General features: G+C 42.8%; 1 protein-coding gene across 1 annotated transcript; it reads right to left on the bottom strand.

The window, feature by feature from the left end:
• Nucleotides 1-645: 645 nt before the first annotated feature.
• LOC114866673 (kinesin-like protein KIF2A) lies at nt 646-8,237 on the bottom strand. Its single transcript, XM_029168704.3, has 21 exons — nt 8,042-8,237; nt 7,069-7,163; nt 6,306-6,425; nt 6,107-6,161; nt 5,319-5,438; nt 4,822-4,922; nt 4,535-4,630; nt 4,266-4,320; nt 4,005-4,167; nt 3,840-3,930; nt 3,701-3,764; nt 3,532-3,623; nt 3,299-3,441; nt 2,985-3,189; nt 2,766-2,876; nt 2,613-2,680; nt 2,146-2,235; nt 1,834-1,978; nt 1,600-1,701; nt 1,373-1,508; nt 646-1,230 (listed from the first exon to the last, which is right to left on the bottom strand). The coding sequence occupies exons 1-21, from the start codon at nt 8,100-8,102 to the stop codon at nt 1,145-1,147; spliced, it is 2,199 nt and encodes a 732-aa protein (XP_029024537.1). The 5' UTR covers nt 8,103-8,237; the 3' UTR covers nt 646-1,144.
• Between the last annotated feature and the right edge of the window lie 16,015 nt (nt 8,238-24,252).

Genomic DNA, 24,252 nt, shown 5'->3' with positions numbered 1-24,252 from the left:
CGTATGTGCTCACTGTCTAAGTGTGTGTCTATATTCAAGTTTCATCAATGTACTAACAACCACAATAATACGTTTTAGCACTACTTCAAAATAAATAACAGCTAAGTTAAATATAGGCAGTAAAATAATAATTTGATATTTATAAACATAAACAAGTTTTAATTCAGATTAAAGACTGACACTTCAACGCTACTTTTCCCTGGTTTACAGAAACGTCAGGTTTGATGACGTGGACCCCACTGGGCTGTACCTTAGAGACTGATGTGGTAATTTTCCATTTTAACAGATTTGGTTCCCTTCTTCTTTCATTTAAATTGTTGAACAAACGGGAAAAACAGTTGTTATAGTCATTGTCACAAATTCTTCTGCATTTTAATTCAAGTTTACCATTATTATCAAATAAATAAATGCAGATATAAATTAAATTGATGAAAAAGAATAAATCATGGGAGCTCAGGATATCTGTGATGATCTAAAGATTTTACAGTGTTTAGTTTTAGCACTTAATAAAATGGGTAAAGCAACAATACCTAGAATTTCTTTATTATGACAAATGAAAATGAATCTGTTTCTGTGGCGACTGTAGCGAGCACTGCTTTCTCTTTTATTATAGTGCCCCCTGTAGGTCAATTAGTGTAATGTCAGTTTTGCTTCGTCTCAATCAAACCTTTATTACATACAGTATGAACACAAACACTCAGTGGCTCGTTTTACACATGCACCAATCAGCCCAGGGCTGAAACAAGAGGAAGAAATGCATGACCATCCTCCAAATATTGCACAAAATGGCAACAGCTGTTTAAAAAAATTGTACTGGGGATAAGCTGTATCAACCCTATAAAAAGATTATTTGTTCACCTTCTTGTTTTTTAAAATGAAGCACTTGTGACTCATCACATGTACAGAAGCTTAGTAAATATACGGCACAGGAGAATGAACTGGGATGGAGAGCGAGACCAGTTGGCTCTGGGTTTACAGATGTATGGCAGCTGAATGGCTTGAAAGGAAGCGATGGCAGCCTGAACAGCAGACGGTTTGAGTGAGGGGACCAGTACAGAGACAGTAGGTCATGATTAAGCAACCTCCTAAAAGACAGACTCATCACGTCAGTCAGTTTTACAGTAGAATCTCATGGTGTCTGAGTCTATAGAGCACGAGGCCGCTTTGGGGTGATTTGTTTACTAGCTTGTTCCTCCTCCTGGAGTGCACAGCGGAAGGACTTGACTTTATCTGAAAGAAAAGAGAAAAGCATGATTGAACTAGCAGGATTCTTGCTTGGTTCAGATGATCAGTGGCTGAAGCCCCTTCACTTTTCTAAGATACAACCAACGTGTTTCGGACGCATTCGTTTGGGGTTCACCGGTGACTTTACCTCTCAGCTCGGTGAGAATGTCGATCTTCTGGTCCAGGATTTGTTCTAGTTGAGTTGCATATGACTCGACGTCGTAGTCGACCTCCTCCGTCATTTCCAAAAGCACCTTCTCGTCTTCCAGCCAGCGGATTGACTCCTGTAAAGCACACAATGCAGTTACCCTTGTGCGTGCGTTCACATTCACATTTCGTTGTCAGCTGTCTATGCTCATAAACCCCCTGCTTTACCTGGAACACGGCCCTGTGATCCTCCAGAACCTGCTCCTCCATCTCCACCAGCTGAGAGACTGCTTCATGGAAAGTGAAGAGCTGTGGTGATACCTCCTCCTCCTACACAGAGCACATAAAGCAACGGTCAGAGGTTTCACAACATATAATCAAATTAAATTGCCCTTTGAGAGCAGCACCCTGTATTCGTGTTAAAGTATTACTTCTTTGAACATATCAGTGTCTGTGTCTTACGTTTTGTTCGCAGAGAAGCTTCAGATCGTCCCTCTGTGGAGAGCTCCCGACCCCCCACTGAGCCTCCAGCACCTCCAGCTGGTTGATGTGTCCTCCCTGACGGAGCTCCATCACAGCGGCCGGGTCCACAGAGAGCTCCTTCACCCTGTCAACACGCATTAGAGCTGCAAGTTAAAAAACTGAGGTGTCTATCATGTAGCTGCATCCTATTCATTAATACCCGTGTGTTGCTGGGAGAAAATGCTCAGCCTCTGGAGAGCAGGGGAATAAAACAAAAACGTGTACCGCTGGTTTTTACTGAAATGATCGTACTCGTAAGTAGGGGAGAGCTCTGAACGTCCACCACCGCCTCCGCTCTGGGTGAAGGGGATGTCTGAGGGACTTATCCCAAACTCCTTTACCCTGGAAACAGGAAGTATAGGGAAACAGAACAGTGAGTCTGTGTGAACATGTGAGAAGGTTATAACAAACGAGCCATGTAATGTGAAGGAGACCTTTACACATATTTGTATTCACTTAAAGTATGTAACTACAATATATTTAGCGTAGAATGAGGTTTGTAGGTTCAATGAACACTGGCTCTAGGGGCAAAACTGTCATGTTGAAATGTCTTCAGTTTGGACACATTTAGGAGACAAAGAAGAAGAACATCAGAAGAATTTATATTAACTTCCTGCTGATTGTGAAACTTTTACAGTGTAGATCATAAACACTTCATTAAAGGAATAATATCTTCCTTCAGCGTTACTGATGATGAGGTTGAGACGATTGTGCTTTACCTGTTGGCGTATCTCAGTGTGTTCAGAGTGTTTTCACAAGAGGCCATTCCAGGAGAGATGGTTGCAATCTGTGCAGGGAAACATGAGAGCGATCAGATCCAGATCATCTAAAACCAGACGACGTGTCTGAGGCTACACCTGCTGTTTTCTCACCATACACGTTCGCGAGTTCTCTCCTATGAAGGAGTCCCGCAGCACCTGGGTTAGCTTACTGGCCCTGAACGGAGTGTGAGGCTTGTTTCTGCCCAGGGCTCGAATGCATTCCTGCAGAAAGGAACCAGCAGAGGAACACCTCACATGAAAAGCGCCAATTTTCCTCGCTCCACCTAATTAGAGTGAGCAGACATGGATCTGGGATATGGAGTATGAGACCTTCAGTGCCAGCAGGCTCTTGTTGATTTCGGCTCCTTCGAGGCGGGTCTGCCGGTCGGCGCTGGACGTGTCCGCCCCTCTCTCATTGCCCGCCAGGTCAATGAGGGAAAACTTTCCGTGCATCTTCCCTCGTCGACGCAGGATAATCTGGAAAACAGCGTGGCTCCGGGAAGAGTGGGCGTTGGCTGATGTCTGACCAGAGGTCCTGCAGGTCGCACAGGAAAGCGACAATAATACCTACATCTTCACATCAATCCAGACGCCTTACTATGTTTAGCATTCATTCAGCTGATGTGAGCGCCTCCCACATTTACCTGCAACTATTTCCCACTTCAATGAGTTTGAGGACGTCCTCTGTGCACTTCACCTCCCTCTCCTGCAGCCCCACCACCTGCACCTGCTGCTTCCCGTCCTCCAGGACCCGTAACTTAGCTTTGCGGTTGAGTAAGTCAAACACCTTTGATGCGAACAGGAAGTCAGTATATCACCTGGTGTCTCTTTGCCTGCAGTTCTTTCTACGCTGAGGGTAAAGTTACAATTAACTTGCCTTCCCGCTGTAAATCTCAAAGAATGTGGCAAAAACTTGCAAATCCAACTTCTTGTAATTTGGCTTCTTTAACATGAGGAAAACATCTCTGGCTGCGCATGCAGACACAAAAATACAAGTTAAATTCAGAAGATAAGAGCAGTGAAGACACAGTAGAGAGGAAACTAACCCGACAGCGCATAGATCCCTTTAGAGCAGTCCTGGTTCTTTCCTGAAAAGTCTCCTCCCATCGTCTTGAAAGGAAGATATGAGTCAGAACACGACAATGTACTGAAAACATCAACTCTTCTCAAAATCAAGTCACTCACGTGTGTTTTCCCACTCCCAGTCTGTCCATATGCAAAGCATGTTGCCATTCCCCTCTCAAAAATGGTCTCAACCAGCGGCTGAGCGGTGAATCTGTGAGAAAATCTTTGTTAGCATCACCTGACCTGCCCGATTTTTGCACAGCGTTCATGAATGCAAACCATCACCTGTAAACCATTTCATTTGTGGAGTTCTCATCAAAGGCGTAGTCAAAGCGGAAGGTTTGGTTCTCCAAGTAGCGGGTCAGGTCCACTTTCTGCTTGGGCTCATGCACCATCACCACGTCCTTACTGGGAATGGTGATTACATCCAACTCCTTCGCTGTCAGCTCTAAAGACAGAGAGCATGAGATAGGAAAGATCCATCGATTGATGGATTGCATTCATCCACTGATTGTCCAACCACCTACTGTGTTTAGCTGTTCTTACCTTTTTTATTGAGGGGACGTGCTCGTACACAAACACATATCCTGTGCTCCTCAATCTGCAACACAAGGTAATGTATAATATAACACTAAGAGTAAAAGTGCTAAACACACTAATGCTTATGTCTCTCTCTATATATACTGCCAATCTTCAATATGTTGAGATGCTAAAGCTCTATAAGAAGGAATAGGTTAATATCTGCTGATCATGGAGGAAATAGGCAGATGTCCTCATCTTTACTTAATTACTGGACACACAGGTCTCAGACTCACCAGGTCATTGGTGGTTAGAGGCCTGTAGTCCAGACTGGCTCTGAAGTCTCTGATCATGCACATGATCTCATAGTTTGGTAAATTAACGTCCACCTCCTGCAATGGGTGAGAAAGCAGATGTCTGGAATGGAGCCTTCTAATTCCTTGTGGATGCTCCTAATATATTGCAGTTCTGCCTATAACACCATTCACCATTAAATCATCAGAATAAAATGTCAGCTAAGTCTCTGTCCCACATCTCTGAGTGCACAGAATACGTGTACAGTATGTGAATATTTGCTCCCCACCTGTGCTCTCTTCTCTCGTAGCTCCTGCTGCTGAAGTCGCCTCTTCTCTCGTTTTTCCTGCAGTTTCTCCACTTCCTTGACACAGTTCGATTTCCTTCGGGCTGGCAAAAAAAGAAGAATCAAACAGTCATTTCGATTTTTCCTGCCTCTGTTATGTCCTTTGGCTGTTGTGTAGTGGGATACATTCATTGTTGGTTTGGGGCTTAGCCTGGGCTGAAAACGCTACTTTTAGGTAGCAGTGTGTACAGTGTTTATGCTAATTCTAACCACAGAAGAAAACTAAAACAAGAGCTGTAGTATGAGTCCATGTGCAGCTGTGAAAGAGGCTTTGAGCCCCTTGCTCACTGCTGTGTGGGGAGCATGACATCACCGCTTGTGTCTCTTCAACACAGTCCCCACCAGACAACAGCAACGCCTCCAAGTCCATCAGGGACCAGAAAGCGTTCGGACGTGAGCGGCCTGTGACGTGTTTAACCCAGATCCAGGGGGCGTGTTACCATTCTGCTGCTGTAACAGGGTCTGGTTGAGTGCAGGCTGGGGAGCGATGGCGGGCGGAGGCGGCTCTGCAGCTTGGCTGTGCTGGCTGGGACGAGCCCGGGTGGTTCCCACAGCTGCAGCTGGGGAGCACACGGTTCAAGATAATCATTCATCTCAGCTAGTTAAAGGGTCAGTTCACCCAAACTAATCTACTACTGGTGCCACCCCTGCAGTTTCATTTAAGATGACGCTCAGAGAAGTATTTTCATTCAATCAGATTCAAATAATAATATTTTCTGGTTGTCTTTGTCCTCTAGGATTAAAAACAGAAAGTTGTCGGAAACACTGTCCATTCAGTGAAACACTGAATAAGGGTATGGTATATGGTACATGGTATATGGTTTATTAATCATTTGTAAATATTTACCAGATTATTGATAAAGAAACATTTAGTAAAGATAATGCTGTTATTTCTATGAACTAAGTGCCATCAGCCATAGACACTACGGCCCCACCGCCCTTATTAATCTGGTGTTGTATTAGCAGACAGGATAAACTGTATGATTTACTAAGAGAAGGAATTAGGCTTCTGCTCTTACTGATCTTCTGCACAAGCATCATAAATCACAATACATACAAATTAAATCTCAACATAGCTGGTTGCCAAAAACACACATTTAGGATAAACATAATGCTGAAGTATAGATTATCTCATCTAATTACCTAGTAGTTATTTAATATTTTCAAACAACATATTTGGTAGCTTTACAGTAGGTTTGGATTGTAGGTCAGTGGGTCTCCTCCTCACCTCTGTTCTCTCGTGGTGCATTCTCAGGCTTGGGTATAGCTGTAATCCGTCTGGTCTGAAAAAACAAAGGTATTATGAGATTACAAGCACTGTAATATATCTGTGTCTCCTCCTGTCATGTAGTGAGAGGTCTGTACGATTCCATATATATCAATCATTAGTAACTAACAGTTTAACCAAAATCTCAATTGAAGCAAACCTTGGGGACTTTGCTGGTTTTGGCAACACTGGACGGAGGAAGCGGAGTCTCTGGACTTTGTGGTATCTCCTCATCAGGAGCAACATCTGGATTTAGGGCGAAAATGCTCTCCAGGTCGATCTGAACCAGTTAAATAAAGGATAAATTCATTCAGGAGAAAAGAATATTAAACATTTGCAATACATGTAATGCAAATTTGTTTAGTATTATTCGCCTTGTTGTAGCAATGTGGGTCAAAATGAAATGACAATTCACTGTATCTTATTAAATTTAGACTTAATTGTCCTACACAAAAAGAGATTAGCCATAATAAAAACTTGCATTTCAGAGCAATTAACGACAGTAAGCTTATACACTACATACATACACCTAAAAAATCGGCACCTAGAGTCAGAACCATCAGAAATGTCTAGCCCACTTTAATCCTCTAGGCCAGCAGGTTTAAATCTGTTTGGGACAAACCTGTTTGGGTCTTGACCTCGAGTCAGCCCCACCTGCTCAAACCTTCCAGTGGGAATATGATCAGGTGAGCTGACGTGTAACAGTCCTCTCCACACTGCTGGCCGAATTACTCATTCGCCCTGAACAGGTGAAGATTGCACCACCAGCTCAGGAACTAGAAATATCTCAATTAATGCAAGTTTGCAGTTTTGTGCGATCATATTTTGACCTACACTCAGCATTGTTCCCATGATGTCTTGCGTTAAATTGCATAAAACATTTTTTTTTCCACAGCACACAAAGGGAAGTTATTCAGCTCTACCTCTTTCCCTTTGGTGTCCCCGTTCTCGATCCACTCCACTGTCACGCTCTCATTGTCGTCATGCAGCGATGTGACCATGGCCTGGTGTATTCGGCCTGCAGTGCAGGTCACACACAGAGAGGATGTGAAGGGTTGCTTGGTCTGCTCAGCATCAGGATGTACTACTACAGTACATGCTGCCTGGAAGGGCACACATTCATCTTCTATCTACTATCTAATGCACCGGTTGCGGCATCTCTGACTCCATCATCTACACATGTTTCCATGCAGAAAAAACACATTTCAATATCTAACATTTTCATTGTCTCTAATGAAAGTTTAACATATAAATCCTGGGTTGCTAATGGGTGTGGCACATTAAGGGTGATGGCCAGTTATTCACCACAGTATGCGTGAAAGCCACACTGTTATAATCAGCAGTTTCTGACTGATAATTGAATTCTCAGCACACGGTCAACGAAGATTTTCCACATTTCCGTACGCTAAAAATGAGTTCCAGCAGCGGCTGAACTGCAGTGAGAGGGGAGAGGCCCCGTCCGTCCATCCATCCATCAGCCCGTGATTCACAGGCCACTGCCGGGAGATGCGGTGCCGGTTGCGGGATGCATCTCGTCCTTCACTGGCGGCTGTTTGGCCGAGATGTGGCAGAAGCAGCCGAGCAACGCGGTTCGTGTGTCATATCTCGTCTACGCCCGTGTGACCGGCGGACATCAGCACAGGTGGACGGACCCGCCCGCCTGCGCTGATGCCAGCTCCGCCGGCCAGCGCGCGCCCACGGTGCTTGACTGACAGGCGATAGCAGCGTGGCAATAACGGGCAATGTCTGCGGGCTTTCAGTAATGAACGGGTAAATGCGCGGCAGGAAAGATGATTTAGCACATTGAGCTAGCTAGCTAATACACCGTAGCGGCAACGTTACGTTAGCTTCTCTCATCCGGACCAGCCGGATGGAGAGCGGCGCCTGAGAACGTACCGTCGCTCCGTTTTATCTCCACGTAAATACCCACGAAGATCTTCCCGAAAATCCCGGCCATCTTCTCCCGCCTGGGGCTGCTTGGGGTGCCGTCTTCCTGGGCAGGTTCTGTGTGTCTTGACCCCGTTCAAGTTGCTGGAGAAGCTGCTGCAGAAACCGAGGTCACTATCGGTCACGGACAGGAGCGGAGAAAGAGCCGCTGCGCATGCGCGTGCGCGATCGCCCTTAAACTGTAGAAATAAAGAATCTGTCAAATATGTTGTGTATTAGTTTAATTTACTAAAAGAGCTACACGCTTGTTTTATTTCTTTTGAAAATAATGTCTTGCCAAACAAGTGTGGATTGAGAATTTTTTTATAATAATACAACATAAACATAATATATATTATAATATTTTTTAATACTAATATTGTAAAAATCACCTTTATGGGCGTCATATGGCAACACAATTCTATATATAATAGGGGAAAATGCAAAAATACAACAATAATTTAGGGTATAGCACCTAAACAACCTGCTCTGTTTGACATAGTGAATAACAATAATTTGTTAATTTTGTTAATTTGTTTATTTGGAAAGTGTCTTTCTTTTGAAATGTTATTGTATGTGTGACAGCAGAATATCATCATGAACTGGTGTCGGTTTGATAAAAAATGATGAAACGTATGAAAGGTTCCTGACCATTTGTCTCTAACACAGCTGTTGGAACTGTCCTCCTCACTGGTGAAGAAGTGCTTATGTTAAAGTTTTGGATAGTGGTGACATCATACAGAAACTCGGTTGCTGTAGTAACAGGACTTATTCCAAAGCAGACAGAGACATAGATAAAACAGCTGAGAATGTTTAGTGATTTCATTTATTTTATGCAGTATTCAATTTGTAATCAGTTGAACTGGATTGTGTTAACAAAGAAGTTATTTGATTTTACCTGCATGTTTCTGGCATCTGTCCGTGAGCTTTGTTATTTTTTCTCTAAACAACATCAGATTGAGATGAGCAGGAAAATAAAATAGCTTAGTTTGTTTCACTTTTAATATTTCCTAAGTTGCTTTTCACTAAATGAACAGCTGGGGTTTGATTTGTAAAAGTCACATGAAATTGATGTTAGTTCACCAGCTAACTTCAAAATGCAGCATTCTACTTCTTTGAAACCAGCTTTTAACCTCTTTTCAGGTATATATAAAAAATGCATATTATTATAACTGTGTTTATACATATTTATACATACATACATATCTGTTTTTGTTCATAGGCATCAAAATAGACATATTTTGATTTTGCCTCAGAGATTTTCTATTTCATGAAGTCACTGATTATATTCACAAGGTTTAACGCACAAAACCCACTCTGCGTTTGTTCATATTTCATTTAGGCAGCAAGCAGAAGAATGAATGTCAGAAGAATGTCAGAAAACATCAGTACACACAGAGTAAGTCCTTAGTCTATCACAAATTATTTAAGGATTTGTTCAATTTCACCATGTAACCAGTTTAACAAACTAAACTTCAGCCCGTTTAGTCAAAAGCCAATGAATACTTAAAACTGCTTGTAACTTCCTATCACAGAACACAGGATGGCAGCACAGACCTGTTACAGAATTAACAGAAACAATGGATTACTGAATCTGGGTGATTGTCACTGCGCTGGCAATTTATGTCCCTTCACTTAAAGACAAAGACAACATGTCTGTCTGACCAGACTGGCGAAAAATGCACATTTTAAATTAAATAAGGCCAGTGAAGCTTCCAACAACAACCAGTCACTATAATTTTTAGTCACTCTGACAGTAGGGAATATGCATTTGTTATTATAATTCATCCTGCTTTAATAGAACATTAGCAGTATGTTTTTATTCAATAAAATTTAACGCCATTTTGAACAAACTAATGTTTTTACAACAAAGAACACATAACAATATGTTTCAGTGTTAGTGGTATAACCAACTTTTTAATCCATTAATTATTATTATTGTCCTTTATGTCTCGGTTGCACAGATTAAGCTGCATACTAGATTACCCATGACCCTCAATCTCCATTGCCATAAAGAAGGTGCTAGTTAGTGGCTCAACTGTCCTCAAATCAAGTCTTTGCCAAAAATGTCACCATACCTGGTCGTTCCATAAAAGATTATTTTATTTTTCATACTAATCACCGAAACATCTTTACGTATAGGAGAGTAAAGCGGTACATGTGTAAATTTCTAATATTAATTATAGTTTTAAAATTTCTAATATTAATAAAATGTTTAATGTTGGGCTGGTCGTCCAATTAGTCCACCGAGTGGCCGCTAGCTTAGATGCTAATGTGCTCCCTATGCACCCTCAGCATAGGGAGCACATTAGTAATGACTGGCAGTGCAGAATGTTAGGACTTCTATCTGCTACCTATCACAACTATTCAGAGAAAATGAAGTATCTTTCGTTTTTACACAGACAGAAGTTAACGCTGACTACAAGAGGACATGATGCTAATTGGCACACTATGCGCCAATTATGTGTACACTTTGGACACATTCACTGATAGAAGTACCATCACTTAATGAGACATCAAATCCACAAGTGAGTTTGGTTTGCTTCCAGTTTAGTTTTTTGCCACGTTAGCTAAGTACGCTAGCTAACCTGTTAGCTTGTTAGCTAACCGCCAGTAATTCATTTTTGCTTCTACCATCTCCAAATGTTTGTCTGACTTATCCAATGAATGACATATTAGGTTTAGGGTTTGGCTAAACATATATTTCCACTTGCATCCAAAATGACCTAACTGGTTACAGGGTCGAGTCTAAGATGGCGGTCTCCTGGCAAAAAAAGGCCATTAGTGTAAAGTAGCTACACCTGAGCAGCAGTTCACTGGGAAGGACTGTAGCATTAGCTTCATGTTTACAGCAGCATATCATATGAGGAGGGTGTTCCAGTGTTTTCACCCCTCATTCATTTTGAATAAGGAGGCAGATCTATTGGCGCGATTCCTAATATAATGTGCGAAAGTGGGGCTCCAGCACCGACTGTGAGCATAACCATAACGTAGAATTATCAGCTAATCATCGCTGCAAGCTGGACATGACCGCGCAGTCATCTGTCTGGCCTGTGTAGCAAGCATCCATCCATTGAGGAGACTTGAAACTTCCCCCTCAGCGTATTCACGCTCTCCTGTTCAGTCTTTTGTTAATGACACGTGTTTTTGCTGCCTCCACAAACACCAGCCACATCCCATGCTACCCATCATAGCAGCTGATCCCTGAGGAGTCAGCCATCACTGTCTCTTGTTTCCCGAGCAACCACAGCCTCCCCCTGTTAGACTTTTTGTGTTTGCCCTGGTTTTTAAAGGATTATTAGTGGTGGGCTGATGTTTGTATGGAGGCTAAAAAGAAACCCAGCGAAAACAAACTTATTTCAGTAAATAGACCTTTAACGTTTAGCCTATCTGCAATGGGATGAATAAAGTCTCCCCCTCTCTCTCTCTCTCTCTCTCTCTCCCTCTCTCTCCCTCTCTCTCTCAATGGCCAAATGGCCAAATTAGATTAATTTTCTTGTTTATGTCAATTAACTTATTTAGGACTCTAAAGTACTTAGGACTCTTGTCAGTAACTAATCCATGACTCAGGTTCTCTCAAGTTTGTGTGGAATTTTCTTTTCCTTTGTGACATTTCATACATTTCAAATTTAAATTCAGACTTACAAATAACATTTTTATGTAGCTGGTTATTTGTCTTTGCCTTTTATTACATTTAGGTAAGACAAGAATTAAATCTCCGATGCATTATGAAGTGATTTCTTGTGATAGTGATAGTGTTTTCTGGTATTTTGAAGATAAGTCCTGTGAACTAATTTATAGACTTTATTATTGAAATGTTGAGAGGAATCACTCACAGGAAACCTGCTCCTGTCTGTGTCTGCTTCAGAATACATACTGGATCCATGCTGACTATGCATGCATGCATGTTTCTCGAGCCTTCTACCATGTTATTTACATATCAATATTCCATGTAATGCAGCTACTGCAAGCGATCTATTTTGCAATCATGGATAATTCATGACCTGCAGACATACTGCATATGACAATGTTTTGAGAATGGGTTCAGCTTGGGATAATCCTGTTCATCCACATGCATTCGCTTGCTTATTGTGTTCCATTTTGTGTTGCTTGTAAATTGCAGTGAGGGAAAGGTTATTTTGAAGCAGGTAACAGACTCATCTTTGATATAAAGCTGAATATAGTTTAATTCAAATATTTACTAACATGCACAATACTGACAGATTGACTGATCAGTATCTCTATAGAGGGACAGTCAGAAGCTTTAGGTGAGACAGTACTGATATTGTGGGCCTGTTAGCTTGATACTTGGTCACAGTTATGATTGGGCTCACGTAGCCATCTGCAGTGGTGGAGGAAGTAACCCCTGTTAAAAATGTTCTTCTAACATATCTTGTTTTATGCAATTGGGGCACTTGGAGAAATGATTATTATAAAAAGAGAATAGAAACTATAAATCCTCATTAACAGTAAAAACATTAATATAGTTGAAAGAAATGCAGCAAATCATATTATTTAAGAAGATGGACTTAAAAAATATGTAATATGTGCTAAATGTGATGACAATTAATTCAAGAACATGTCAAAACTGTAGAGATGAAGGAAGGAAAAATACTCAGGTAAAGTACAAAAACCTCTAAATGCTCTGTACAGTAAATCTGACAATCTGTGCTGAAGACCTGGGACAAAGAAGGCAGTCGAATGACCAATTATTTTACTGATTTCATTTGTATGGTGGAGGCCGTGGCAGTGGAGCAGCTTTAGGGGGTAATGGTTTCTGGCAACAACGGGGCCCTTAGTCCTGTTCACTGGAGCTGCAACATCCCCCCAGGGTTTCATTGGTAGTTAGACCTATCGTTTCTCCTCTTGATGTGATTTAATAGAAAAAAAAAGTTATGCTTGTCTCACGCACTGCTCTGTCATGCATAAAGAATTGAGGCTATTGTCGGTCCACCCTGCTAAACAATGTCCTTGTGTAACTGCGTAGGTCAATTGAATGTGAAATTAGATCATTTAGAATTCATCTATGGGAGCTGTGTCTTTATCCAGACTGCAAATAAATGAAAAGGCTGCGGTGATTGTCAGGGAGCAGGACGGAGACCTTTAATTAGAGGGGCAGAAACTGAGAAGAGAGTGAGGGCAGGAGGGGGATGATGCTGCTGCAGTATTTAAGGGGGAGAGCAGTGAGAGGCTTCTCCAGGGATAGGGTGCTTTACTTTGAAGTGCATGGTGGGACTGTGTGCAGCACAAAATCCCCCAATCCTGCGTCTATCAGACTTTCTCTGCTGCCATGTTTGCTCATTATGTTTTCATGGGCAGATTCGAGATGCCTGAGTCGAATCCTTCGGCCCAGGAGAGACAAACTCCAGGGGAATTGGAATGAGGCAAAGACGCTTGTGTACTTTCAGGTCTGCTGTCGACACGGTTTCATGCGACTGACATCAAAAATACTACAGCTGATACCTTGACGTGACAAGAATGTGTTGTGATTGTTTGACTGGCAGTTCACACCGAGTCCCAGAACCATGTGGTAAAAAATATATGGTAACAGCAAATTATTCTCAAATTGAAATTGAGACTGATCACATTTAATACCTTTAATAAAGAAGGTAACAATCTTGGCGTCCGTATATATATATATATATAACCAGGTTCAACCACGTTTGCATGCACGTGGGCCATAACAGCCCCTAATGGTAAATTTCCCTCTGCCAGCGGTGTAGCACAATCGCTCACCATCATCTCTCACCTGTCATCGGCTGCAGATTGTCACAATCGATAGCATCCCGCCGAGCTGCCGGCTGACAGCTCTGGGGCCCCACTGAGGGGAATCAAATGGGTTGTGAGCACAGCGATGTGCGCTAAATTGAACAGCACACGTCCGTTTGTGAAATATACATTTTCAAATAAAAATTGACAAGGAAATTTAATCTCAATTCAGGGAGCAGTTGAGGCATTGTCACCGGAGAAAATTAATTGTTACCCACTCAGCAACTGCGTCTGACAGTTCCTGAATAGACTAGATAATGGCTTTATCATCTCGCCATGAAACAGCCATATTGAAATAGGTGACAAGAAGTGCAACAGGAAGGCCACACCAGCTACAGATAACAGACGAGTTGGCAGGAACGAATCGATGGAATCATGTTTAAAACAGCGCGAACATCATCTGGCACGACATCAATTTTCATTGTGTTGACAAGTCTCAGATGTAAAAGCGATACGATTTCAGAGCTGCCAGAAGCAGGATTCCACTAAATTTAGCTGGGTTTGTGGCCTCGTTGGTGGTGGGTTTGTGCAGGCGCGGTGCCTGGGAGGATTGGATTCCTGTGCCACACCACTGCAATGCATCTCATTACAGAGCCGGTCCACACAGATTTGGTTCCGAGTCAGTAGAAAAAGCATTAGATGGACTCAGTCGGCCGACATCAGTCCTACACTGGCAAACATCGGGATTTAAATTCACATTAAAATATTCATTTTATGAATCAGCTGAGATCAAACATTCTGTTTTGTTCTGTACTGTGTTTATTCCAGTCCAGTATTATTTATGATCGCACGCAGTTAGCAGAAATCTTTACAGGTACATAAAGCATGCTTTAAAGACCCTATAACAGTTTTTATATGGCCTTTGGACATCTAAGGCCATAAACCTCTGTTCTTATAGGACTATATAGCTCAGCTCTGTGTCTGAGCTGTATGGGAAGGAGGAAAGGTGAAATGTGTCAGTGAGAGCTTTGAATTGGGTGATTATTGTGTATGATCCTGTATGTATGTTTCTTGTTAAAGTGCCTTTGATGGATATTCAGCTAAATCAAGACAACTTTAGACAAGACAAAGAATCAAGACTATAATCGAATGTTCGAGATTCATTTACTTTCTTCTTCGTCTTTTGTCTTTTCCACGACCTAATATGAGGCACGGATGAATAATGTATGTACTGTAGAGTCCCACTGCCAAGACTAAAAGACGATTTTAATGTGACCCAATGAGCACGAAGAAGCGTGACGTGATGTTAAGGGTTCAAAACTACAAAAGAAGCGTCCCAACAGAGGAAGCTCAGTAACAACAGACCAAATTATTCTCATCAAATCAAACACTTCTGGTCTGCTCTATCTGTTTGAAAGCAAAGAGTTAATGAGAGGTTCTCCAGTGAATACTCGTTTCCTGGTGGGGGAACAACGCTCTGTCCCTCTGGAGTCCATGCGTCGACAAAGCTGCTGGAGAGAAAACATTTTTCACTATGAAATATGCATGGTGTGCTCAGCACAAAATATGTCGCCGCTATCTGACTCAGACGGCTTTCCATGATCCGTCTTTTTAAAAATGCATGTGTTGTTGTGCCTGAGAAGTTTGGCGCGGCCCCACGTCAGTTCAGTTAGGGACAAATTAAAGCGGGAGTAATTCATCTTCACGCGGATGCATTTTGGCTTCCAATAAACTTACATCATGCTGTATAAAGTGAAGAGGAGCTCAGCACCTTCCAGAGTTATGATTGCAAAATTACGTTTAATAAAGCAAATATGTATGAATGTAGTGAAGATAATAAACCTGTGTGTGTGTGTGTGTGTGTGTGTGTGTGTGTGTGTGTGTGTGTGTGTGTGCATGTGCGTGTCTGTGTGTCTGTGTGTGTGTGTGTGTGTGTGTGTGTGTGCGTGCGTGTGCGTGTGCGTGTGCATGTGCGTGCGTGTGCGCGTGTGCATGTGTGCGTGTGTGTGTGTGTGTGTGCGTGTGTGTGTGTTATAAGGTATTGTGGATACCATTATGTTAAGTAAACACTATAGACTCTCAGAGGCTGCGTTTACAGCCTGAAATGTGCGAGTGTGTGTGTGTGTGTGTGTGTGCGTGTGTGTGTGTTATAAGGTATTGTGGATACCATTATGTTAAGTAAACACTATAGACTCTCAGAGGCTGCGTTTACAGCCTGAAATGTGCGAGTGGTGCTGCAACAAGCGTTTAAACAGCTTCTCCTTCAGCGTCTGCAGGACAGAGCAGTATGACAATTAGAGAATGAGGCTTCCATCATCTCCTGCTACACTCCCATAACCCCCAAACCCACAGACCTCACACATCTTTGTCCTAATCACATTACTGTAGTTTTACAAATGTAGAATGGAAATTGAAAAGACTTTGCACAAATATTTTCTGTAATAAAATCAAAGTTCTGTTGTCCTGTTGTTGAGTTGTTGAACATGAACCTGCACCTACCTGTGAACAGCTTCCTTATTATGGTATGTGCTACAGACACAGTGGCCTGTTTGTACCTTCACCCCTCAGAAACCGCTTTGATTTAACAGCAGCCGATGCTGCGAAAAGAGCCCAGGGCAGTGAAACTAGTGAATATTAAAACGCTGCACTCTCCCAGATAAATATTAGACGCAGAAGGTGGGAAAGAAGCTGGACCCAGTGTTGGAAACGGGCTCGTCTCAGGTTGCGCTCGGTTCAGTGTGTGGTCCTGAGAAAAGAACACGCTCTGAAGAAAAACATGAGTATGAGAAAACAGGTTACAAAGACCTGCAATGATGCTTTTAAGTCAAAATTTGATTAATTCAATAAAAATAAAAAACATTTGAAACAAAAAACAACTGTGAAACATTATTCTTACTGGACTGTGACCTTTTATGAAGCTTTCCAATATTGAATTAGAGGATCAAGAGTTCTTTACACAATTCATATCTATTGACATTTTATGGGCTCACAGGTTGCACGTCGTGCCCCTGTGGAGGAGGCAGTCGATGGCGTTGGCATTTCCCTGTGGACCGTCGCGGCTCTGCAGGGCAGGACGCGTGTTTGCCCCCGTGCTCGCAGCGCTGTACATTCACACAAGGTGAGGAGGCGGCGCGGATGCTGCATGTATTCCGCTCACGCTCCGGTCCAGGAAGGCGGAGAGGACTGGAGGAGCGGGGTCCCTCCCTCACCGCTGCACCCCTAAATGTCACGGAGGGGCAGCATGTTATCGCCATGGAAACGCAGCCTCAGTAATATTTGATTTTAATCAGCACAGAGCTTCTGATGACCAACCCCCCCCCCCCCTCTGCTTCCTGCTCTCCACACGACTGGATTTTCAAAGTTGGTAAAGAAACCATAACAGATTTCCGTGGTCTGGGTCCTGTGAGTCCCGGGATTAGTTTTGTGATTGCTGGACTGGAGACGAGATCTCCTTCCTAGATCTCCTTCATTTTCCATGTGATGCACTTCAGGGTTTGTCCCAATTATCTCTATGCTGAAATACCAGCTCACGGCAGAAAAAAAACCTGCTGAAATCTGCTCCTAAATTGCATCATTCCCAATAATCAGACATACACAAAACACACCTGAGGCATGAGCGTCAAGATTACTGTGTTTAATATCGCTGCCCCCGCTGCCTGCAATATGAACCTCTCTGTCTAGACATCCATTACCCACCTGCACCTAAAACTGCGGAATCAATACCATCACATGCAGTCATAATGGCCCAATTACTGTTTGTAGGTTTGTCAATGCCACGTCTCTGAGGACACCTGCTAAAGGCCGTGTGCATGGGCGATGCTGTACATGTCTGACAGGGAGCATGTGTGTTTGTGTTTTAGCCTGCGCAGCTGTGGCATTTAAAGGAAAGGTGACTTGGCGACTGGGTGTTTGGACTTCAGTCCGCATCGTGGCCCTGGCTACATCAGGAGGTGGAGGTCGGCGTGAGGCGAGCTTTCACTGCAGGTTGCACTTGGTGTAAAATGTAAATAAGCAGGAAATGTTCCCGTCTCCATAATCTGCTGCAGCGTCGTCCTGCCCTGATTATTCTAGGTTTCACCACAACATCTATGGAGGTTGACCTTGACTGTCACTGTAGCAGTTACTCTAATAATGCATGAATGAGAGTCATTTGTACGGTGTCATTAATTAATGTGCTTTCCCTTATTTTCTTTTTCAGCGCTTTCCTGACCTCCATCTTTCACCAGAGCCTCCACCTCCTCTTTCCACAGTCGGTGAGGAATGACTTCGTAAGAGCTGCATAAATCAGCAGCCAGCGAGCAGGTAAACGCACCCACAGCACACGGATGGTGAAAAACAGAAACCTAAATGGAAATTAGAACACGAAATAATGGATAACCTCAGAGATTTCGTAGTATATGACACAAAACACTGGAGAGAACGTCACTTACAACTGAAGTTTCAGGATGAGCTGATGAACAGCAGATATGCAGCCATTGGTTTTACAGTGAGCTTGGACGTGTGCTCGGTTTCCACAGCGTTTCTGTGGCACTGCATCAGGGATTGTTGTAGCCGTGGGTCTGTGGCGAGGTGGAAACCGAGCAGCTTTTGAAATGGAAATTCCTGCAAAGCGACACAAAAGTGGGCTTCATTCAGTTGTGTCATATCGCACCTCCCCTCCGCTGTGGACACATGCATCACGCTGGGAACACAAGCAGCCGGGAAGAGCTTTCTTTTTGGGGCCATTAGTCAAAAGCGGGGACACTATCAAGGCTTTGATTACAGTGTTGTGGAATATTCCCTTGGGCTCCTCTCTTCCTTATTCATATTCTGTTTTTAAACACCCCATTCATCAATTACCACCAAGGTTGCATCCATAGTGGCCATTGTTCTCACACACTGGTACACGCAACATGTCTGCGTCTAGTGGTGCATCAAAGGTCGTCGACCCTTTAGAAATGATTTTTTCAGACCCAGCTAGATAAAGAAAACTCAGCTAGACAAATAGGACATAAATAATACACTTACGGGCATTTTATCATTGCGGAAATATTTCCACAAATTGTATCCAGTGTGTGTGCGCTCCTCTATTATTGGTGTTTCCACTAGCACCATGTCTCTATTTTAAAGGATTCTTCAACAAATGGTACAAAACTTTGAGAAAACTTTCATTATCTCCATATTAACTTGTGAACTTTAATGATATTAAACTTTGTCTTTAGGATGTATGACCTCATGCATAATAATCAAAACAATTCTAAAATTCTGAATTGGGAAATAATACAAATATAAGTCAGAGTTGAAATATATATTATTATTATTTAATTATTATATAATATATATTGTCTGCAAACCTGAACCCGGCCTCCTGGCGGCTTTAACAAATTGAACATGTACGCGTTCATGGATTTCCTTCCACGGACCCGTCGAGTCCGAGGCTCAGAAGGGCGTGAGGCAGCGTCTCCTCCCGTCGCCTTTGCCTTCGTCTGTGCCTCCGTCCTCCACGTCTGACAGGCCGACACCAAAGCCTCGTTTCATCCCTGCTCTTCAAGCCGCGGATGACACTTCATTCAGGCAGCGGGTGACACTTCACTGCTGACGAACAGAGGAAGTCTGTACCTACATGATATCTCATCCTGAGGCAGAGATGGAGCCGGATGAGACGGAGAGATCAGGACGCTTATTCAGAAGGGAGCGGGAAATACTTTTAGATTTCAAGCTTTCGCTGTCACTGCTGCACAGCTCCAACATCTCAGTTACTTTTAGTGTATTTGTAGGAGCTTGAGTGAGCTGAATTGCCCAAAACATCACTTCTTGTCTCCTGACAGAGTTACTGTAACTTGGTTTATTGTCTAATCGGATACTCATACTAATACAATATAAAGCTACTGTTGTAGATGTTTTAATAAAAACATGAATTGACTTTTTAATGTGTTAATTTCTCTTTAATAATTTTTAATTTGGGAGCGAGATTGAACACAGATTCATTGCTCTTTCAAAGTAATTATCACTTCTTGTGACTTCAAAAGCTTCACTGTGCAGTTGGAAAATCAAAGAAACACTAATATTTGATACCAACACCTTGAACTCTTATATTCTAATTATTGTTTGTCTACTCCTCTTACCTTATCTTATTCGATCTTTTATAGTTGGACAGTTGTGTAAGCTTTTCACTGCATATTGTACTGTGTATGATGGTTATGTGACAAAGAAAATTTGAACATGCATTTGAATCACACAATGATAATAAATGTCTTGACTGTTTTTGTCCTTTAAATGGTAAAGCATCCGAAAAGGCTTTGAGTGAAGAGATGATACTTGATACCGGGGCAAGAGAGCCTCCCTATCAGCAGCACTTGTTAATGCAAATCAACAGGCAAGAGCAACCCGCTCTGTTGCTAGGAGACTGGGGAGGATATTTCCATCCGGTCCAGACTCAGATCAGTCATGAATGGCTGCTGGTCTAACTGACCATTAGTGTAATTACTCAAGTTTTGTCTTGAGCAAAACCATTTTTGACTAGAGCTCATTTTCTAAATCGAGCAAAAACCCTGTTGGATTTTGACGAAAACAGCAGACTTTTTTTTTTTTGAAAGCATAGTTTTACAGCAGGAAAAAAAAAGCAGCTTTATTAAACATCAATCACCTGAAGACTCTAAATCAAGTAACGGCTACATTAGAAGGGGAGGCCTTTCATTTGCTCATTCGACTTTAAAACACTAAATGAACAGGGCGGCTGTTGCTGTGTCTGGCTGAGGCGCTTTTGTTGCCAGGAGCTGGCCTTTCAGGAAACACCTAATTGCTATTGGCAGTGACATTTATGAAAACTTTATGGACAGCAATCTCTGCAGCTTGTGACATTTTGGAGTCACTTTATACCTGTGAATATGAAGGTTTTTTTTTTTTTACTTTACGGGCCACAGGATTTAAAATGAAAATGACAACAGCTCGTACACGGAGTCTTGTTGGCAAAGGTGACGGAGAGATGAGCGAGAGAGTGTTTTCATCCTGTAAGAAAAGGGCACAGATGATGAAGACGAAAGGTCGTGTTTGGTTTGAAATGGAAATCTTTTAACAGGTTGTTAAACTCCGCAGATAATCGAAGTGATGAAATGATAAATTCATGTGGTAGCTGCGTCGTGTGTTGCTGCTGCTCATCTTCAGGAAACAGGGAGGCTGTTTCAGAATAAAAGCCATTTCCATTTTCCAAGTTAACATATTGTAGCTCCTATGTGTGGATGTACAGTAAATAGGTGTTGGCTGGTGTCAGACTCATCACCAGCATTTCTGTGACAGTGGCGCAAAGCGTCTTGCAAACGTCGCCCACAGGAGCCTCTCCCATTACAACATCATCATCTCCGCGTGCGTCCGCTTCAGCAGCGCCAGGCTCCCGTCTAATTACCTAAGTTAGCGCGACGGTCGCGCTACATCAAGCCGATGGGATTGCGCGCACGTCGGCTCTGGCGCGGATTAGACAGGGGGCGAGCGCGGCACCTCGCTGTTCAGTTTCAACACAGTCGAACACGTGGAGGTTAAATCGCTTTATCCGCAGTAATGTTAGCAGGTAAACTAATTAGACAGTGCACCCCAAACGCTCCGTTTTGCATGCGATCTGACAGCAGATCTGCACCAGGGGGCTCCTTGTGTGGGTTTCTCTCCCTCCGGTCGCCCCACCGTGCCTTCATTTGCATACCGGATCAGATTATCATTGCATTATGTATTCCAAGGACAGGCCTGAGCGTGATGGATGATTGGTGCAGTGTAGAAATCTTCACCAAGGTGCTTTGTCCAACTGCGCATCTATGCTTGTAAATCGAGCAGGAGTGATGGACTGCTCTGCTGCTCCGGGGTGAGACTCAGACTCTGCCAGGGAAGCCTGCGGTTAATGGACAATACCTGGCACGATTGGAAAATGTGTGTTTGTATGAGTTGTATGTAGTCTGTCTGTCTGTCTGTCTGTCTGTCTGTCTGTCTCCTTGTCTGTCTGTCTCCTTGTCTGTCTGTCTGCCTGTCTGTCTCCTTGTCTGTCTGTCTGTCTGTCTGTCTGCATGTCTGTCTATCTGTCTGTCTGTCTGTCTGCCTGTCTGTCTCCTTGTCTGTCTGTCTGTCTGTCTGTCTGCATGTCTGTCTATCTGTCTGTCTCCTTGTCTGTCTCCTTGTCTGTCTGTCTGTCTGTCTGTCTCCTTGTCTGTCTGTCTGCCTGTCTGTCTCCTTGTCTGTCTGTCTGTCTGTCTGTCTGTCTGTCTGTCTGTCTGTCTGTCTGCCTGCCTGCCTGTCTGCCTGCCTTCATGTCTGTCTGTCTGTCTGTCTGTCTGTCTGTCTGTCTGTCTGTCTGTCTGTCTGTCTGCATGTCTGTCTATCTGTCTGTCTCCTTGTCTGTCTGTCTGTCTGTCTGCCTGTCTGTCTCCTTGTCTGTCTGTCTGCCTGTCTGTCTGTCTGTCTGTCTGCATGTCTGTCTATCTGTCTGTCTCCTTGTCTGTCTGTCTGTCTGTCTGTCTGTCTGTCTGTCTGCCTGTCTGTCTGTCTGTCTGTCTGTCTGTCTGTCTGTCTGTCTGTCTGTCTGTCTGTCTGCCTGCCTGTCTGCCTGCCTTCATGTCTGTTGTCTGTCTGTCTGTCTGTCTGCATGTCTGTCTGTCTGCCTGTCTGTCTATCTGTCTGTCTCCTTGTCTGTCTGTCTGTCTGTCTGTCTGCCTGTCTGCCTGCCTTCATGTCTGTTGTCTGTCTGTCTCCTTGTCTGTCTGTCTGTCTGTCTGTCTGCATGTCTGTCTCCTTGTCTGTCTGTCTGCCTGTCTGTCTATCTGTCTGTCTCCTTGTCTGTCTGTCTGTCTGTCTGTCTGCCTGTCTGCCTGCCTTCATGTCTGTTGTCTGTCTGTCTCCTTGTCTGTCTGCCTGTCTGTCTCCTTGTCTGTCTGTCTGTCTGCCTGCCTGCCTGCCTGCCTGCCTGCCTGCCTGCCTGCCTGTCTGTCTGCCTGTCTGTCTGATCTACATTAAATGTCTCAGCTTCCTTCACTACTGCACAAACGTTTTGTTCCTTAGAAGGATGTGAGAGTGAATGAAGCCTGAGCTAGCTACCATTAGCTACTGATGGAGGTGGTCCATCAGTAGCTAATGCAGGCTGGAGCCACTGGGAGGGTTCTGTGATTCTAGCCTCATCTTTCAGCCTTCATCATCAATATGTTTTCATTGTTAGACAGCTAAAAGCTTTTCAGGCCTGTGTTGGGATTGTTACTATCCTAAAGTGAGCAATGATGTAAGCGTCATAAGAGCCTTTGGTATGGTTTCACTTGTACTGGTCACCTGTGGTGATGACTTCAATACTATAGAAGAAAAAGTTAACTCTACATCTCTTGAACTTTGGGTTGTGAGCTGGCAGCTGTGAGAGCTAACGTATCTCGTTAATTTGGGGTCTTGGATCAGAGTCTGAAGTTCAGGCAGTTGGATCGAGCCTTGAGTGGCTTTGGGAATGTTTCACATTACAAAGAGCCAGTTGAGATGCTTTAGAAGTCTGAGCATGATTTGATCTGATACCCTGACTAACCTGCAGCCTTCCTCCTGGGAGGCAGCAGAAAATGGGCGGACTGGGCTGAATCATGTCTGCTGCATTCAGATAATTCACTCATTACTCTTTATGACGGTTGAATTCATTGTTCTGCTGTAGAGTAATCTTGGCTGTGGTTTATTGTTCAATCTTTAAAACAGAGTGCAGAGCAAAAGTTCAGTACTTGACATGAATTTAGTCAAAGTGAATTTAATACTTGCTTTGCATCATATTTCCATCACTTTGTTTCCTTAACAAAACTTCCCTTTTGTACAAACTTCCTGCCTGCAGGCCTCTGCTTGGTTTTGACAAGAGACAGGATGTAGGATAAGGAAATCTTAAAATTCCCAAATTATCTTTGCAGGAAGAGAGAAATTATGACTTCCTCCTTAAGGACAATAATCTAAATTCTGTTCCAGCAGGATTCAACATCTCTGGATCCATGTTGATGCCTCTGTGTGGCTGCTTTAGAAACACACATTTTATTTACAAAAGTATTTAATATTTTGTAAGTGAAGTAAAAACTTAATTTCCTGTAGGATTCAATATGAACACATTCACCTTTATATAATGAAAAAATGAATCTTACTAATATCTTAAAATAAATAAACTCAGTTTTGAAATAATTATTTTCAACTTCATGTTGAAGTAGGGGTAGATTCAAGATTCTGTGTTTGGTGTTTCTACAACATCATTTTCTGCAGTTTTTTAGTTTACTTGGTTGCTTTTAAAATGTCAATTGTTATAATTTTTAAATTTCTTTCTATTTGTAATGATGTAAAATGATCAGTTTAGAATACCATATTTTCAATTATTAATAATAAATCACGTATTAGTCTATAAAATATAAAACCATTCAAAGATTTTAAATATTCTTTAAAGAAGTTTTCAGAAAGGCAACTTGAAGTTCTTATAGCTGAAAAAGTGAAATCAAAGAATATTTGGCATTTTTCAC

The sequence above is a fragment of the Betta splendens genome, chromosome 12 (assembly GCF_900634795.4).
Source record: "Betta splendens chromosome 12, fBetSpl5.4, whole genome shotgun sequence".
NCBI classification, from domain to species: Eukaryota; Metazoa; Chordata; class Actinopteri; order Anabantiformes; family Osphronemidae; genus Betta; species Betta splendens.
This window is presented reverse-complemented; position numbering and strand designations above follow the sequence as displayed.

What these genes read in the sequence shown, in the direction of transcription:
- LOC114866673 (XM_029168704.3), bottom strand. Translation starts at nt 8,102, where the DNA reads ATGGCCGGGATTTTCGGGAAGATCTTCGTGGGTATTTACGTGGAGATA. An exon ending in AGGGATCTATGCGCTGTCGG is followed by an intron (nt 3,624 to 3,700) that starts GTTAGTTTCCTC and finishes CTGCATGCGCAG; the next exon opens with CCAGAGATGTTTTCCTCATG. An exon ending in AGAGCCTGCTGGCACTGAAG is followed by an intron (nt 2,877 to 2,984) that starts GTCTCATACTCC and finishes TCCTTTCTGCAG; the next exon opens with GAATGCATTCGAGCCCTGGG.